General features: G+C 34.1%; 1 protein-coding gene across 1 annotated transcript in view; it reads left to right on the top strand.

The window, feature by feature from the left end:
• The window catches only part of ADAMTS6 (ADAM metallopeptidase with thrombospondin type 1 motif 6), a 262,282-nt gene that overhangs the window by 13,799 nt on the left and 231,529 nt on the right, over window positions 1-16,954 (top strand). Inside the window, exons 4-6 of the mRNA XM_065875405.1 lie at window positions 4,520-4,731; window positions 5,178-5,261; window positions 5,778-5,923. Of these exons, the coding sequence (XP_065731477.1) occupies window positions 4,520-4,731; window positions 5,178-5,261; window positions 5,778-5,923 (442 nt within the window). The remainder of the gene's footprint in view (window positions 1-4,519; window positions 4,732-5,177; window positions 5,262-5,777; window positions 5,924-16,954) is intronic.

Below are 16,954 nucleotides of genomic sequence, written 5' to 3'. Positions count from 1 at the left end.
TTTCAGCACACATTAGTTACTCAATACAATGGTAGCTATCATTATTATTGGGATGACTTTTTCTAGCATTTAAAGAGCCACTATATTAAAAAAAAAAAAAGAGGAGTAGATTTATTCCATGTAGTTCTAGTAGCTGGAACTAGGAGCAGAATATTTCAGAAGGAGATTTCAGCTCAATACAGAGAAGAGTTTACCAACAAGTAAATTTAATAAAAAATAGAATGGGTTCAACAGGTAGATTTGTAAAAATGAAATGGGTTGCCTTGTGAATTAGTGAATGCATCACGCTCTTGTTTCTTCTCTGTATCCTTGTAGCCTCTTTTACTTCTGCTTCAAGTACAGTTGTTCTTTGGAGTTCTCATTCTCCATACTCTCTTCTTGAGTCATCTCTGAGGCTTTTAATTATGAGAGGTTCTTGTTGGTCAAGAATAATTGGTACTAGAAAAAGGTCACTTAAAGTGAATCTAGTTGAGGCATGAAATACAGTGTCATGGTAAATAATGAAAAAAGGTTTGATTTGTCTTTGAAATGAATAAAGAAGCTAAACATTATGGAAATAGTTTATCTTATATTTAACAAAATTTAGGCTATAAGTACAACTTTATATAAATTTTTTAAAAACTAAGATTCAAATATTTAGCTGTTTATTGTTATATAATAAATATTTAAAGATTTCATCATGTTCTGAAAGGTATCTCTTAACTGTTTGAGATTCAGGTTATCCTCTTTTGAAGTGCCTATTTCGTTACTAACTGGTATTTACCAGGCAGAGCCTTAGTTTTCAATGGTTTAGGCATGAATCAGGCAGTTCTCCAAATCTACTTTTATTGCCATCATAGACCACTGTAATGACTTTCTATCTAGTCTTCCTATCTCCAGGTTTTTCCTTTTCTGTCTTTAGTCAAGTCTATCTCCTAATTCTGGCTTACACACCTTCACTGGCTTCCCAATAGTGGGATTATAGCAGTAGCTCCCTAAATTCCGTGGGAATGTCACTAGATGTTATTGAGGAAAAAATCACTTTATGTTTAATAAGTTTGAGAAATGTCTGGTTAAGAACTACCTTAATTGTGATACTAGCTCAACAGAGTCGTTCAAGTGAGATATGCTGTTATAGGCATACACATTGCCAGTTAATCTGTTAATCAGGAACTCAAGTTTATATCAGAATATAAGATATGAAAACCCTCTTGACAGTGGGTATTTTTATCTCATATTCAAATATGAATTTTCCCATTCTAATTAGATTTAAGCTATTGATTAAAAAATTTTTATGAAAGTAATATCTGTTCTTTGTAGAAATTTTAGAAAATACAGGATAAAAAGAAAAATAAAAAAGAAAATGAAAGTTGCTCTGTGATAACTGAATGTTCTTATAGTCTATTCATATAGATATTATTTTGTCTTTATACCTGCATTATCTACTTGTGTATTTATTAAATAAATATTAATTTAGCATGCACATGCAAAACTATTCTCAGTGCTGGGATGCAGCAACGAATAAAGCAGGAAAAGTCCTTACTCCAAGGGATCTTATATTCTAGTGAGGAGAGGCAGTTAACTAAATAAGCATTTAAACAAAACATAAATACATGGCCAACCGTCAAGAAGTAGTAAGTGAGTAGTGAAAAATAAACCAGATCAGGGACTTCCCTGGTTGTCCAGTGGTTAAGAATCCGCCTTCCAATGCAGGGGATGCAGGTTCGACCCATGGTCAGGGAACTAAGGTCCCACATGCCACAGGGCGCTAAGTCCTCGGGCCACAGCTACTGAGCCTGTGCGCTCTAGAGCCTGCACGCCGCAGTGAAAGATCCCTCATGCTGCAACGAAGATCCCGCATGTCGCAACTAAGACCCGATGCAGCCAAATAAATACATAAATATTTTAAAAAGAAATAAAAATAAACCAGATCAATGAGATAATTTTGCATGGCTGTATATATTAAAGATATTTTGAGATTGATCAAAAACTCAAAATTATATTTCAGATGACAGAGATCTATGTACTTGGCTTTGGGGGAAAAGTTCTTTATTGTATATGTTTGTGGAGGAATGTTTTCTTTAACATTCAATACTCAATCCAAAATTAAACTGAGCAAAGCACATGTAATGAGTATCATTTGAACTACTAATCTCTATTTTGAAACAAAATAAAACAAGTCAGTTGTGTATTTTATTTTAGACTAAAAGAGATATTCATTACAGACCATTGAACTTAACGTTAAGCAGTCAGTTGACAATTATAAAATGTAGATATTGTTTTGTAATGATCTAATCGTGCGGGAAAGATTTTAATCTTTGAATGAAACTAAAGACGTTACCTTTTTAGATTTTATTCATTCAGTATGCATGTGTGTATATTACATATATTTATCAGACTACAAATCTTTTGAGTATAATGATTATATCTTTTCACTTATGAATGTCCATCAAAGACACTGTATATATATATTTCTGATGGAGCAATAGCCAAGCAAACTAACAATTAAAAAGCTAAAAAGTTGAAAATTGTGAATATGATGATAACAGCAGCTACCTTATACTAAATCCTATCAAATGAGAAACACTATTGCTAAGTGTTTATGTTGCCCAATCATGGTCTAATTCTTTATACAATACTTTAAATAAAAATAAGGAGAAATTGAATGAGAGTGAAAATTATCAAAATAATGGAAATTCTATCCTGTATTTAGACATTTAAGCTGTCCAGCCAGAGGAAGGAGAAGACTAGGCATGATTTGAATACATGAGTGGTTTCATGATCACAGAAAACTGAGCAAGAGAAATTGGAGTAATATTAATGCCGAAAAGATTTGGCTGTCTCCTAACGATATTACCACAAACCCAATGGCTTAAGCAATACACTTTTATTATCTCACATTTTCTGTGGACCAGGAATCTGTGTATGTATAGGTTATTTATTTAACCTCAGCCAGGGCTGGGTTCTTATCCAGAGTCTTTACTGGGGAAGAATTCACTTCCTCACACCCATGGTTGTTGGCAGCATTCAGTTCTTTGCTGTCATAGGACTGAAAACTTTAGTTTCTGGCTGGTTGTTTGCCAGAGGCCACCTCTGGAATGTACAATGTACAATTCACCAACTTGGTTGTTTCCTTCCTCTAAGTCAGCAAGGGAATGACTTTAGTAAGATGCTGCAATATTATGTAACATAGGTATGTAGTCATATACATGTAATCATGTACATCCCATCATCTTTCCTGTCTTCTGTTGGTTGGAAGCAAGTCACAAGTCCGGCTCATACTCAAGGGAGGAGATGAGGACACAGGAGGTTATGGGAGCCACCTTAAGAGTCTGTCTGCCACAGTGGTCATAGGGGAATACTCACTGGCTGTCTTGGGGATATGCTATTGAATTAAGAAGTAGTATATTTCTGCCTCTCTTCACCTTTAGGAATAAAGACACTCATTTAATTTATATGAGTTTCAAAAGTATTTGACTGATGCTTCTCATGGTCATTTCCATCTCTTATTTCTTAAAATTTATAACTTCTCTCAAAGTAATTTTTAAAAGGGAAAGGCTGAAGAAAAACAGTATAGTGCCACTTTCTGTCAAGTGGATTATATAGATTACTCTAACTTTTCGTAAGTAAATTTTTCAGTAAGTGGCGGTTAGAAAGATTTCCTGTTCAATATAAGGATATGAAAGTGAGGTATACAGGGGACCTGTACTTGCTCAAGTTTATTAAATGAAGATGAATATAAATGAGGCAAGTGTTTACAAATGCCATAGTACTAAAAGGTTTCCTCTGTGCTGAAGGACCAAATATCTAGAAATCAAAGGATAAAGCTGCAATCCACACTGAAATGTGGTTTAAAGTGAGTTATGTCGGAATCATTGTCTTTCAACGCTCAGTCTAATGCCATTGACCTCTAGGTTATGGAAAAGGAATACTTTGGGTACTTTGTCAGGATAAATAGTTGTAGAATACAAAATTAAATGAAAAAGATAATTTACAGCCTTTTAGATTTGAGATTTCTAGAGCAGTATAGAATTGCTCTATTAAGATAGTTTAATAAAAGCATCTTACTTTAAAATAAATGCTCAAAAAGCGTTTTAGGAATAGATTTTTGCAACATTAATATTCTTCATCAGAACTGTCTTAGGCTGTTTAGAAAGTCAATGCTTTAGTTGCTTTTTAAACAACTTTAAATGATTTTTTTAAGTACATATTCTAAATTTAAAAGTATTATGACATAATCACTCACTGGAAAAATATGAAATGATTATTTGAAGATTCCTTTTTTAAAGTAAACTATTAGATTTATTTTGTTTTGTTTTCATGAGCAGTTGAATGTTATTAATTTTTTCAGGTAATATGATTATTTTGAAAAATTTGAAGTTTAATTTTTTCACTACTGCATTTCCTCATCCCCTTCCCTCACTTTGAAAAATCTTAGTGTGTTAGAGAATTTATGAGAAGTATGTCTACATGAAAACTCCATGAATAAATACGTTTAATTAGTGAACCTATGTGAACTAGATAATTGTTTTTATTGTAGACCTCCTAAGAAGTGGCAAACCTTGGTGGTTGAATGACACATCTGCTTTTCCTTCTTCACTACCAATTAATGGCATACATATCCACCAGAGACAGAAGAGATCAGTAAGCATTGAGCGGTTTGTGGAGACATTAGTAGTGGCAGACAAAATGATGGTGGGCTACCATGGCCGCAAAGACATTGAACATTACATTTTGAGTGTGATGAATATTGTAAGTTTGATCCCTCTATATAATTTTTAACTTAATAGTTTGTTATGGTTTTTGACTAAGGTCATGGATTTTTATTGTGAAATAATGATTTTGAGAATTAACTCATCAAAAGTTAGAAAGAATCGATCTATTACTTTTTCAGTTCCATAGAAAATAAATTTAAAGGTGACCTTATTGTTCATTTAGATCAGCTCACCCTCTTAATTAATTACTATGTTGTAATTCACCTTTAGGAGACAATTTTTCTTGAAGTAGACTTGTATAACAAATCTTTTACCAAGGCATCTTGAGGGTAGAGTTCTAAGTGGTATGGGATAAAAGAATCTTTTTATATAAGCAGTGGTTAAATGGATGAAAAATTGTTTTACCACTTTAAGAATAAAATCAAACAATCACCTTATGATTTTTGTCTGACTTTGTGTCTTTTCTTATTTTCTGGAGGTCAGGTTGCCAAACTTTACCGTGATTCCAGCCTAGGAAACGTTGTGAATATTATAGTGGCCCGTTTAATTGTTCTCACAGAAGATCAGGTAAGAATGAGTTAGTTTATAAATCTAAAGCTCTTAACAGACAGACTGTAGAATTATGTATTAAAGAATAATATATTTTATTATTGTTCCTCTTAGAAAGTTCTAGTTGACTATGACTTTCAGCTCTAAGCATTTAATATTTTAAGCAAATTTGAAAGAGTTTACAAGAATATACCTCTTATGTCATGTTAAAGCTATATGTATGTGTGTTAGCTATATGTTTCAGTATAAAGATGAGCATTTGCATGGCAGACCTTATAAAGTGGTTTTGGTTGGTTTTGTAGGCTGATAATCACATATATTCACATTATCATTAAAGCTGGAACTGGAAAGAATGTCTGTTCAATAATACACTAAATTAATTCTAGGTCAAATATTACAGAGATAAAAATTGGCAAGAGGGTATTCCTAGAAACCACTACTTCTAATTATAGTCCCACTTTAGCCTTCAAAAGTTTTAACAACTGACCTTAGTAATTTGTTTGGAACATTTCTGGTATGCATGTTGTATTGCAGCCAAACTTGGAGATAAACCACCATGCAGACAAGTCCCTCGATAGCTTCTGTAAATGGCAGAAATCCATTCTCTCCCACCAAAGTGATGGAAACACCATTCCAGAAAATGGGATTGCCCACCACGATAATGCAGTTCTTATTACTAGGTATGGTTTGTTGCAAGTATTTTACCTTTGATTATTGTGTTTGATATTGTAACTATATTTGGTTCTATCTAAAGCCTCATTCAGGTAATGAGTATAGAGAAAGCAAAATGGTAATTTATTATTCACCACTGAGAAAGAATATACTGCAGTATTGTTGTGTTTGCATTAAATGAACCAAATAAGAGAAAAGATTTAGAGTTGACTTAGAAATTTAATATATATCTTTTCTTCTCCTAAGGTCTATTCATAAATTTTAACTGGAAGCACATATATGTTTTGTTAATTGAACAAAATACATGCTAAAAGCAAGATTGAAAAGTATGAGAAAAATCTGTTTTAAACATAAAAATGGGTCATCACTCTTGGTTATAAAATATATTAATTAGTCTTACCTCCAAATTGTTAAAAGGGAAGAGGACATCGGTGGTTACTCAGTTTACTTAGATGAATGTTTATTTAATTTAAAATATTTTAATTAAGAGGTTATAAAGAAGCATATTTACTATATGTTGAATAGCTTTTCTCTCAGGCAAAATTATTACTTGATGATAACCCAGTGAATTCATATATTTCTTTCCTGTTTTATAAAACTGTATTCAGATCCATTTTATCCTTACTCTCCAATAAAAATTCTGTGAAGTAGATATTCTTATTATTTTTCCCATGTAAGAAATGAGGAGACCAGTTCAAAATATTTAAGTGAAAGAGCAGGGCTCAAGCCCTGGTGATCCTGTCTTCTTTGATTATACTTTGCTGTCTGTCTTAATTTTTTAATACTCTAATCATGGTTGGTTAGAACCATGCTTAAATCATTTAAAGATGCTTCTCTTGATTTCTTATTAGTATTTAAAAATGAAAACAATAATAACAAATAAACAAATGAGCAAAATGGAAGCGTATTCTATCTTGGCTAAGTGGATTATTTCTTTTCATTTGCAAGGCAGTATTTAACATATGCGTCATCTGTGGTGTGCCCATTGACTCCACATTAGACTCTGTGGAGGGGGAGTATAAAGTATACAGGATCAGAATCTTGAGACCCAGTAAGATAATGTGAATTTAGCTTTTTGAAAAATGTTCCTGTTAACTGAGTTGTAGAGTTAAAGTTTCTGAGTCCATTTATTTTTTTACAGTTACACTTATTTTAATTGACTTCATCTACCTAACATTGTAAACCAAAAAACTTTGATTATGATATGCTTGCTGAATAAAACCAACATCTTAAGGTTCTATATTCATATGTGTTGACATGTCAGTCTGATAAATTCTGCAATTCCTCAGGTCTTGTGGTCTGGAATGGTTTCCAAATATATTTGAGGAGTTAAAAATATACTAGGAATTGTGCAAATATAGAAACTTTTGTGTAAAAATATATATGATATGATTAGTTTCAATGAAATTACTAGAGGAAAATATCTGTTATATATGTTTAACAGAATGATCACAGATATTTGCATTGGCATCTGTACTTATATTTATAAAACCCTACCTCTCCGCAAAAAAGGCAGTGCCCAGTGGGCTCTTGATGCTTCACATTTTTATTATTGTATCTGCATTGGATTTTTAACATTTGTTTTTAAACCGATTTATTTATTTATTTGGCTGCCCTGCACCGTGCTGTGCAGTTTGCAGGATCTTAGTTCCCTGACCAGGGGTTGAACCCAGGGCCCCCTGCAGTGAAAGTGCCAAGTCCTAACCACTGGACTACCAGGGAATTCCCGGCTTTTTAACTTTTGCATCAAATGACAGGAGTTATACTAAGAGTGCACATTTATAAGTATTTGAGTAGGGAAATACATCTGGGCAGTTAGCCACCCTTTCTTTGTACTGGCTACAACATTCAACTGTCTGACTTGTTACTCTGAATTGGCCCAGATATTTTTCTGATCCTCTGCAGAGCTCTTCTTTGCTTCTGTAAGCTACTTTGAGTGCCTGTTTGATGTCTGAGATTTGAACACAAAATTTTCTTTTGAAACTTTTCTCCTGATGTTCAGATAGCACTAGAAATTATCTCAGGATTTAAAGAACAGTACTACAAAAATTTCATACCTCATATCATTTTAGATTAGTTATATAATGGAGGTTAGAAAAATGCCCTTTGGGACAGTGTAGAATGCCTTTTTGAATTGTTATTGAAGTCTCAAATTAACTTTTAGCTTACTTAAAAGTCTACAATTATCTTTGAATTATTAGGGCCACAGAGTGACTTACCTAAATGAGATGACTATCTGAGTATTATCTCTAATATTTAAGTTTTTATTGGTTGGGGGTTTTACCAGTTCTTGACTCTCCCTTATATATTTTAGATTTGTGAAATTGAACATATGTTTAAATCACAGTTCTACTTTTAGTAAAAATAATTATGAGCATTCCATAGATAATTCTATATTAACTTTGAAAATTGCTTCATATAACTCACTTATTAACATGTTCAGGGTTGTGACTCCACCATTTAGAGGTAAGATCATGATTTATGTTTGCTCGAAATGTCAGCTCACTAGGGAGAATATATAATGTGTTTATCAAGAATTCCAGAGAAAAATTGATGGATATGTTTATCTCTACTAGGCCAAATTTTGTCCTAGGGATTTAAATGTTTTAAGCAGAAAACCATTAGGAACCTAGTTACTTAGGTAATCATAGTTACTTTTGGAAAAAAGTATAAAAACTCAAAATGTTATCTCCTCTTAGCAAATGATATTTTATTGTTTTATTTTATTGATATAATTTTAAAACAAACTGCTGTACAAAGATATCAGATCACCATAACTAGACAGAAAGAAAATTTAAAAATAAAATTTTGTTGTTTTATCTGGTATCAAAAGTATTGAATTAAGACCAAAGAGCATATTAAAAATGATTAATATATACATATATTTTTAAATTTTTATATACATTTATGTTTATTTTTATGTGTAAGTATATATGTATGTATAATATATAGTGAAATCTGTTATATATCAGTTAGCTTTATCTAACCTTTTTTTAAAAAACTGAGGCTGGGAATTCCCTGGTGGCCCAGTGGTTAGGACTCTGTGCTTTCACTGTGAGGGCCTGGGTTCAATCCCTGGCCAGGGAACTAAGATCCCACAAGCCGTGAAGCGCAGACAAAAAAATTAAAATTAAAACCAAAAAAAACCCTGAGGTATAATTGACAAACAAAATTGTGTATATTTAAAGTGTACAGTGTGATGATTTGATGTACATATACATTGTGAGCTGATTGCTGTAATCAAGTTAATTAACATATCCATCTCATAGTTATCTTTTTTTTTTTCCTTTTTTGGATGAGAATGCTTATACTCTCTTAACAAATTTCAAGTATACATATAATATTATGTGTAGTCACCATGCTGTACCTTAGATCCTCAGAATTTATTCATTTTATAGCTAAAAGTTTGTGCCCTTTGACTAATATCTCCCCATTTACTCTACCCCACCCCCACCCCCAACTCTGGGCAACTCCCATTCTATCCTTGGTTTCTATGAGTTCAACTTTTTTTTTTTTTTTTAAAGAGTCCACATGTAACTGAGATCAAACAGTATTTGTCTTTCTCTATCTGGCTTGTTTCACATAGCAAAATGCCCTCCAGGTTCATCCACATTGTCGCAGATGACAAGATTTCTTTCTTTTTTATGACTGACTTATATTCCAGTGTGTGTGTGTGTGTGTGTGTGTGTGTGTGTGTGTGTGTGTGTATGCATTTCACCTTTTCTTTATCTGTTCATCTGTTAATGGTCACTTAGGTTGTCTCCATATCTTGACTATTGTAAATAATGCCCCAGTGAATGTGGAGTACAGATACCTCTTCAAGATACTAATTTACTAATTTCACTTCCTTTGGGTATATTCCCAGAAGTGGGATTGCTGGGTCATATAGTAGTTCTATTTAAAATTTTTAGGGAACCTCTATACTGTCTTCCATAATGGCTCTACCAATTTACATTCCCACCAACAGTGTACAAGCGTTCCCTTTTCTTCATATCCTCAATACATTTGTCATCTTTTATCTTTTTGATAATAGACATCCTAATAGGTTTGAGGTGATATCTCATTGTGGTTTTGATTTGCATTTCCCTGATGATTGGTGATGTTGAGCACCTTTTCATGTGCCTGTTGGCTATTTTTGTTACCTCTGGAAAAATGTCTGTTTAAATCCTTTGCCCATTTTTAAATTGGAATTTTTTTGTTGTTGTTCTTGGGTTGTATAATTTTTATATATTTTAGGTATTAATCCCTTATCAAATATATGGTTTGCACATATTTTCTCCCATTCCTTACACTGCCTTTTCATTTTGTTGATTGTTTCCTATACCATGCAGGAGCTTTTCAGTTTGATGTAGTCCCACTTATTTATATTTGTTTTGTTGCCTGTGCTTTTGGTGTCATATTTAAAAAATCATTGCTTAGACCAATGTCAAGGAGATTTTCATCTATGCTTTGTTCTAGGAGTTTTAGTTTCAGGTCCTACATTTAAGTTTTTAATCAATTTGAGTTTATTTTTGTGAGTTGTGTGAGATAGGGGTCTGATTTCATTTTTTTGGCATATGGATATCCAGTTTTCCCAACATCATCTATTTCAGAGACTATCCTTTCCCCTCATTGTATGTTCTTGATGCCCTTGTCAAAGATTAGTTGGTCATATATGCATGGGTTTATTTTTGGGCTGTTGATTCTGTTCCACTGGTTTATATATCTGATTTTATGCCAGTACCATACTATTTTGATTACTTTAGCTTTATAATATAGTTTGACATCAGGATGTGTGATGACACCAGCTCTGTTCTTCTTTCTCAAGATTGCTTTGTCTATTTGAGATCTTTAGTGGTTCCATATGAATTTTAAGATTTTTTTTCTATTTCTGTGAAAAATATCATTGGAATTTTAATAGGAATTTCATTGCATCTGTAGATTGCTTTGGGTAGTATGGATATTTTAACAACATTAATTCTTCTAGTCCAAGAACAAGCAGTACCTTTCCATTTAGGTGTTTTGTCTTCAATTTTTTTCATCAATATCTTATAGTTTCCAGTATAGATCTTTCACCTCCTTGGTTAAATTTATTCCTAAGTATTTAATTGTTTTTGATGCTATTGTAAATGGGATTGCTTTTAGATAGCTTATTGTTAGTGTATCAAAATGCAGCTGATTTTTGCATGTTGATTTTGTATGCTACAACTTTAGTAAATTCATTTATTAGTTCTAACAGTTTTTTGGTAGGGTTGTTAGGTTTTTTGTGTATAAGATTATGTCATCTGCAAACAGAATTTTACTTCTTCCTTTCTAATTTGGATACATTTTGTTTCCTTTTCTTGCCTAATTGATCTGGCTAGGACTTCCAGTACTATATTGAATAAAAAAGGAAAGAGTGGGCATCCTTGTCTTCTTCCTAATCTTAGAGGAAAAGTTTTTAGACTTTCAGCATTGAGTATAATGTTAGCTGTGGGCTCGTCATATATGGCCTTTGTTTTGTTGAGGTGTATTCCATCTATTCCTAATTTGTTGAGAGTTTTTATTATGAACAGCTGTTGAGTTTTGTCAAATACTTTTTCTACAGCTATTGAGATGATCATATGATTTTTATCCTTTATTCTGTTCATGTGGTGTATCAGATTTTTTGATTTGTGAATGTAGAACCATCCTTGCATCCTAGGGATGAATCCTACTTCATTGTATATGATCCTTTCAAAACTCTGCTGCATTTGGTTTGCTAGTATTTTGCTTAGGACTTTTGCATCTGTGTTCACCAGGGTTATTGGCCTGTAATTTTGTTTCTTGTAGTATCCTTATTTGGCTTTGGTATCGGAGTAATGCTGGCCTCTTAAAATGACTTTGGAAATGTTCATTTCTCTTCAATATTTGAGAAGAGTTTAAGAAGGATTGGTATTATTCCTCTTTAAATGTTCTGTAGACATCACCAGTGAAGCCATCTAGTACTGGACTTTCTTTGTTGGGAGATTTTTGATTACTGATTTAATCTCCTTACTCATCATAGGTCTATGTGTTTTTTTATTTCTTCATGATGCAGTTGATAGGTTGTATGTTTCGAATAGTTTATCCATTTCTTCTAGGTTATCCAATTTGTTGGTATATAATTGTTGGCTGTAGCCTCGTATGATCCTTTGTATTTATGTGGTATCCGTTTTAATGTCTCCTCTTTCATTACTCATTTTACTTATTTGAGTCTTCTCTCTTTTTTTCTTAGTTTAGCTAAAGGTTTGTCAAATTTGTTTATTTTTTTTTCGGAAAACCAGCTCTTAGTTTTCTTGATCTTTTCTATTGGTTTTCTAACCTCTATTTCATTTATTTCTGTTCTGACCTTTGTTATTTCCTTCCTTCTACTAACTTTGGGCTTAGTTTGCTCTTCTTTTTCTATTTTCTGTAAGTTGTAAAGTTAGGTTGTTTGTCTGAGATATTTCCTTTTTCTAATGTAGTCATTTATTGCTGTAAACTTCCCTCATAGATACGCTTTTGCTGTATCCCATAAGTTTTGGTACATTGTTTTCCCATTTTTGTTTGTGTCAGGATAGTTTTTGATTATTCTTTTGATTTCTTCTTTGGTACATAGTTTGTTCAGCAGTGTGTGTTTTAAAATTTCCATGTATTTCCTGCTTTTTTTCCTGTTGTTGGTTTCTAGTTTCATACCATTGTGTTCATGATTTTAATCTCAAATTTGTTGACACTTGTTTTGTGACCTATTATATGATCTAGGCTGGAGAATGTTCCTGATATGCTGGAGAAGAATGTGTATTCTGCTTCTGTTGCATGCAGTGTTCTGTACATGTCTGTTATGTCTGTTTGGTCTAAAATATAGTTCAAGTCCAACATTTTCTTATTGATTTTCTGTCTGAGTGATCTGTATGTCCATTGTTGAAACTGAGGTATTGAAGTTCCTTACTGTTATTGTATTGCTGTCTATTTCTGCCTTCTGATCTTCCAGTATTTGCTTAATACATTAAGGTGCTCTGATTTTGGAGTACATATATATTTACAATTGTTATATACTCTTGATGAATTGATCCCTTTATCATTATATCATGACCTTCTTCATCTCTTTTTCAGCTTTTGACTTAAAGTCTATTTTGTCTGATAATGAGTTTAACTACCCCTTTCCTATTTTGGTTTCCATTTGCATGAAATATCTTTTATATGTTTTTCCATCCCTTCACTTTCAGTCTATATGTATCCTTAAAGCTGAAGCATTTCGAGCTCTGGAGAAGGCCCAGCACTGTAGTCTTCATGCAGCTTCATCAGCTGAGGTTAGCGTTGATGAAGATTTCAGGGGTCCCCAACAGCCAAGGCTGCTTTTGTCTGCACCAGCAGCAAAGGTTGCTGGAGACCATCTGATCTCTTTTTCTCACATAGGTCATGGTGCAGGGGATTTCTCTTGGTGCTGGGTCCATCTTGGAAGAGCTTACACCAGTGCTGGTGTCTGATGTGTGGGCACCTGTGGAGCAGTCATGGAGCTGGGGACTGGAGTGCTAGTGCTTGCAGAGTGACAGCAGCTCTCGGGTTGGTGTGCTGGCTGTACCACAGCAGCAGTGATGTATGAGTTGCAGGTATGTGTGAAGTGGCCGTGAAGACGGAGTCTGAAGCATGAGTACATAGAGAGCAACAGTGGCACTTGGGTCCAGGCGCTGGCTAGCTTGAAGTGTGTGGAACAGAGACAGGGGTGGAGTCTGGAGCATGGATGCCACAGAGTGGCCCTAGATTGGGGCTCTGGGAACAGGTGGAGCAGCTATGACTCTGGAGTCTGGGATGTGCTCAGGGTTGGGGAGTGCTGGAAGTTCTTTTCCTAGGCCAGCACAACAGCAGCTCCTTCTTGGGGTGGACACAGTGACATCTCCTTCCCCAGAATCTGTGGCAGCAATAGCTTTTGGCCACCTTGGTGGTAAAAACTGCCGGTATCCTCTGGAGCAGGCTGCTGGGGCTTGTGAAAACCAGCATTACGGTGTCTTCCACTGTGAAAGCTTTAGCGAGTCCACAGCTGTTGTCAAGGCTCTTGAGGCTTGTGGCTGATAGTTCCCACCTTCCTCTTTGCTCCTAGTTGCCTTTAGACATCTCCACTAAGCTGATCTCCCCAGTGATCCTTTCTACGCAGTTATTCTCCATTTTTTGCCCTACTATGTTACTGTAGGTTCTTAATCGTACTGTTGAGCCCTCCCAGGGCTACTTTCATTTGTGGATTGCTATCTAATTTTTGTTTTCTGTTGGGTGATGAAGGTTGATATCTTCTACTTCACCACCTTGCTGACATCATTCTCCTAGCTTTATTAAATCTTACTATTTTTGCCACATCATTGAGCAGTTTCATGTCACTTTCTAAAGTGATATACTTTTTTTAAAATAAAATTATTTATTTATTTTGGCTGCGTTGGGTCTTCGTTGCTGCGTGCCGGCTTTCTCTAGTTGCTTTGAGCAGGGGCTACTCTTCATTGCAGTGCGCAGGCTTCTCACTGCGGTAGCTTCTCTTGTTGTGACGCACGGGCTCTAGGCACGCGGGCTTCAGTAGTTGTGGCACGTGGGCTTCAGTAGTTGTGGCTCGCGGGCTCTAGAGCTCAGGCTCAGTAGTTGTGGCACATGGGCTTAGTTGCTCCACAGCATGTGGGATCTTCCTGGCCCAGGGCTTGAACCCGTGTCCCCTGCATTTGCAGTCAGATTCTTAACCACTCCACCACCAGGGAAGCCCTAAAGTGATACACTTTAGAAACAATGGTTACTTCTCTATAGTGTATCAACTATACCTGACATTTTAGTTCTGAATACCAGAGTTAGTGCTATAATGTATACATTTTTCGAAATATGACCATATGATGCTTTATTGAAACTGATCTTCCATTTTTGTGATCTGTTTTTAGTTAAAATATCAGTGGTAGTAACTTACATTGCTTGTTTCTATAGTCTAGATCTATTAGGCTTATCTGACAATTATTAGTGCTCATCTAAATCAACTTGACATTTATTAACTCTTAAAATAATGGACTATGACACTCTATAATTAGGTCAAGAAATGATTAATAGTTTGTACTTGATACTCTAGAAACAGAATTTAAGAAGAGAAAACAGAACTTAAATTCTGTAATCTACTTTTTGTCTCTATAGCTTTGCTTATTTTTAGACTTTTTGTATGAATGGAATCATACAACATACAGTCTTTTGTGACTGGCTTCTTTTACTTTGCATAGTGTTTTCAAGATTCATCCATGTTGTAGAACATACGAGGACGTCTTTCCTCTTATTAGCCTAAATTCTTGAAAATTCAAGATACAGATCTTTTAAGAGTGCCTCTGTTAATAGGCTATTCTTCAAAAAATGTACTTTATTTTCAATTTTTCATTAATGAAATGCATAGGACATATAAATGCAACTCAAAGTACAGATGCAAAAATTGCACACCAAGTGACAGACATAATTTAGTCTTTAATTAAAATGAACATATTTATCCTCTTACGGGATCATGAGTATTTGCTTTGATGCTGCTGGATTTTAAAGGGATTAGAATTTCCAAAGTCAACTAATGTTTTCAGGTGGGAAATTAAAAATAGCTATAAAAATCGTTTCTTGCTAAAACTTGGCCTGTAATGTGTGGATTTAAACAAGTTTTAAAAAAAATTTTAAAGAATATTTCAGAGTTATATATTGACTTTATGATTATATATTACAAACAGAGGAAAAGGAAATTAAATGTGGTACCTTAATATTTTTTTGGTATTCATTTATGGATTTTTTTTTAATCCTTAAGGAAATGCCAGTTAAATTTTTTATGAAGTGTTACTGAACTTTTAAGAATATGCTAGGTTTACAGGCAGCAGGGGAATCTTGAGTTTGGGTTGTGGATGTATTGGTTTTGGTATTTGAACATTTTGAAGCATTTATTATTCTCTTGCCACTCTGGCTCTACCATTCTTACCTATCCCCACTGCCTATACCTTTCTTCCTCCTTTTTCAGGTTTTTCTTTCTTTCTTTCTTTCTTCATCCCTGGTTTGTTTGCTTCTTACGCAGATGTGTTTATCTAGATTCAGCTTCCATTCCAATCTAGGATTATGACACACTTCAGTGACCTTAATTTTTGTGCAGCCTGGGACATTTTAAGAGTGAAAGAGTGTACCATTGGCAGTTTTGCCTAGATAATAGGCACAAACGAGGACCAGGTAAAACAGGATTATGGTCATCCCAGGCATTACATATGTTTGCTTGTTAAACTTTGATTTAAAAATGCAAATAAGAAGATAACTTTTCCTTCAATCCCTAAGGTTGACTAAATAACATGCAATTTAGTAAATTATATTTGTACACATCTTGGCTAAAACTGTTCTTTTTTTGTAATGGGCATCATTAAGTAGTTAAATCAAAGAAGGATGTGTTGTAATCAACACAACTTTAATGAATAGTAAGTAGATATTTATGTTGTTTTTATGGATGTATTTGTGCAGTTGTTTATTATGTGCCAAATACTTGGCACTTTTCAGAATTATATTTAAACCTCACAATAACTGCATGAGATAGGTTCTATTATTATCTCTATTTTATAGATGAGGAAACTGAGGCATGAAGAAGTTAAATGTTTGGCAAGCTAACACATTAATTAGAAGACCCAGAATTTAAACCAGGTAGTCTGGCTCCAGAGTCCTTTTAGAGAAATTATAAGGGTGTTCAACAAAAATTAATGCAGAGATACTTTACTAATATTGGTACCCATGGTAGGCAGTCTTCTAAGATGGCCACCAGTGATCTCTGCCTCCTGATGTTCAGGACTTTGTGTAATCCCCTCCTCTTGGGTTTGGGCTGGACCTCGTGAATTGACATCTTAACAATGAGAATTCTTCCTACCTACAGCCAAGGTATATCTCTCCATTTGTTTAGGTCTTTTTTAATTTCTCAGCAATTTTTGTGGTTTTCAGTGTTTTCACACCTCTTGTCCTTTTTTTGATGTTATTGTAAATGGTACTTAAAAAAATTATTAACTGTTCGTCACGAGTATATAAAAATGCAGTTGATTTTGTATAACTGTGCTAAGTTTATTTATTAC

Source organism: Phocoena phocoena, chromosome 3 (assembly GCF_963924675.1).
Source record: "Phocoena phocoena chromosome 3, mPhoPho1.1, whole genome shotgun sequence".
Lineage (NCBI taxonomy): Eukaryota > Metazoa > Chordata > Mammalia > Artiodactyla > Phocoenidae > Phocoena > Phocoena phocoena.
This window is presented reverse-complemented; position numbering and strand designations above follow the sequence as displayed.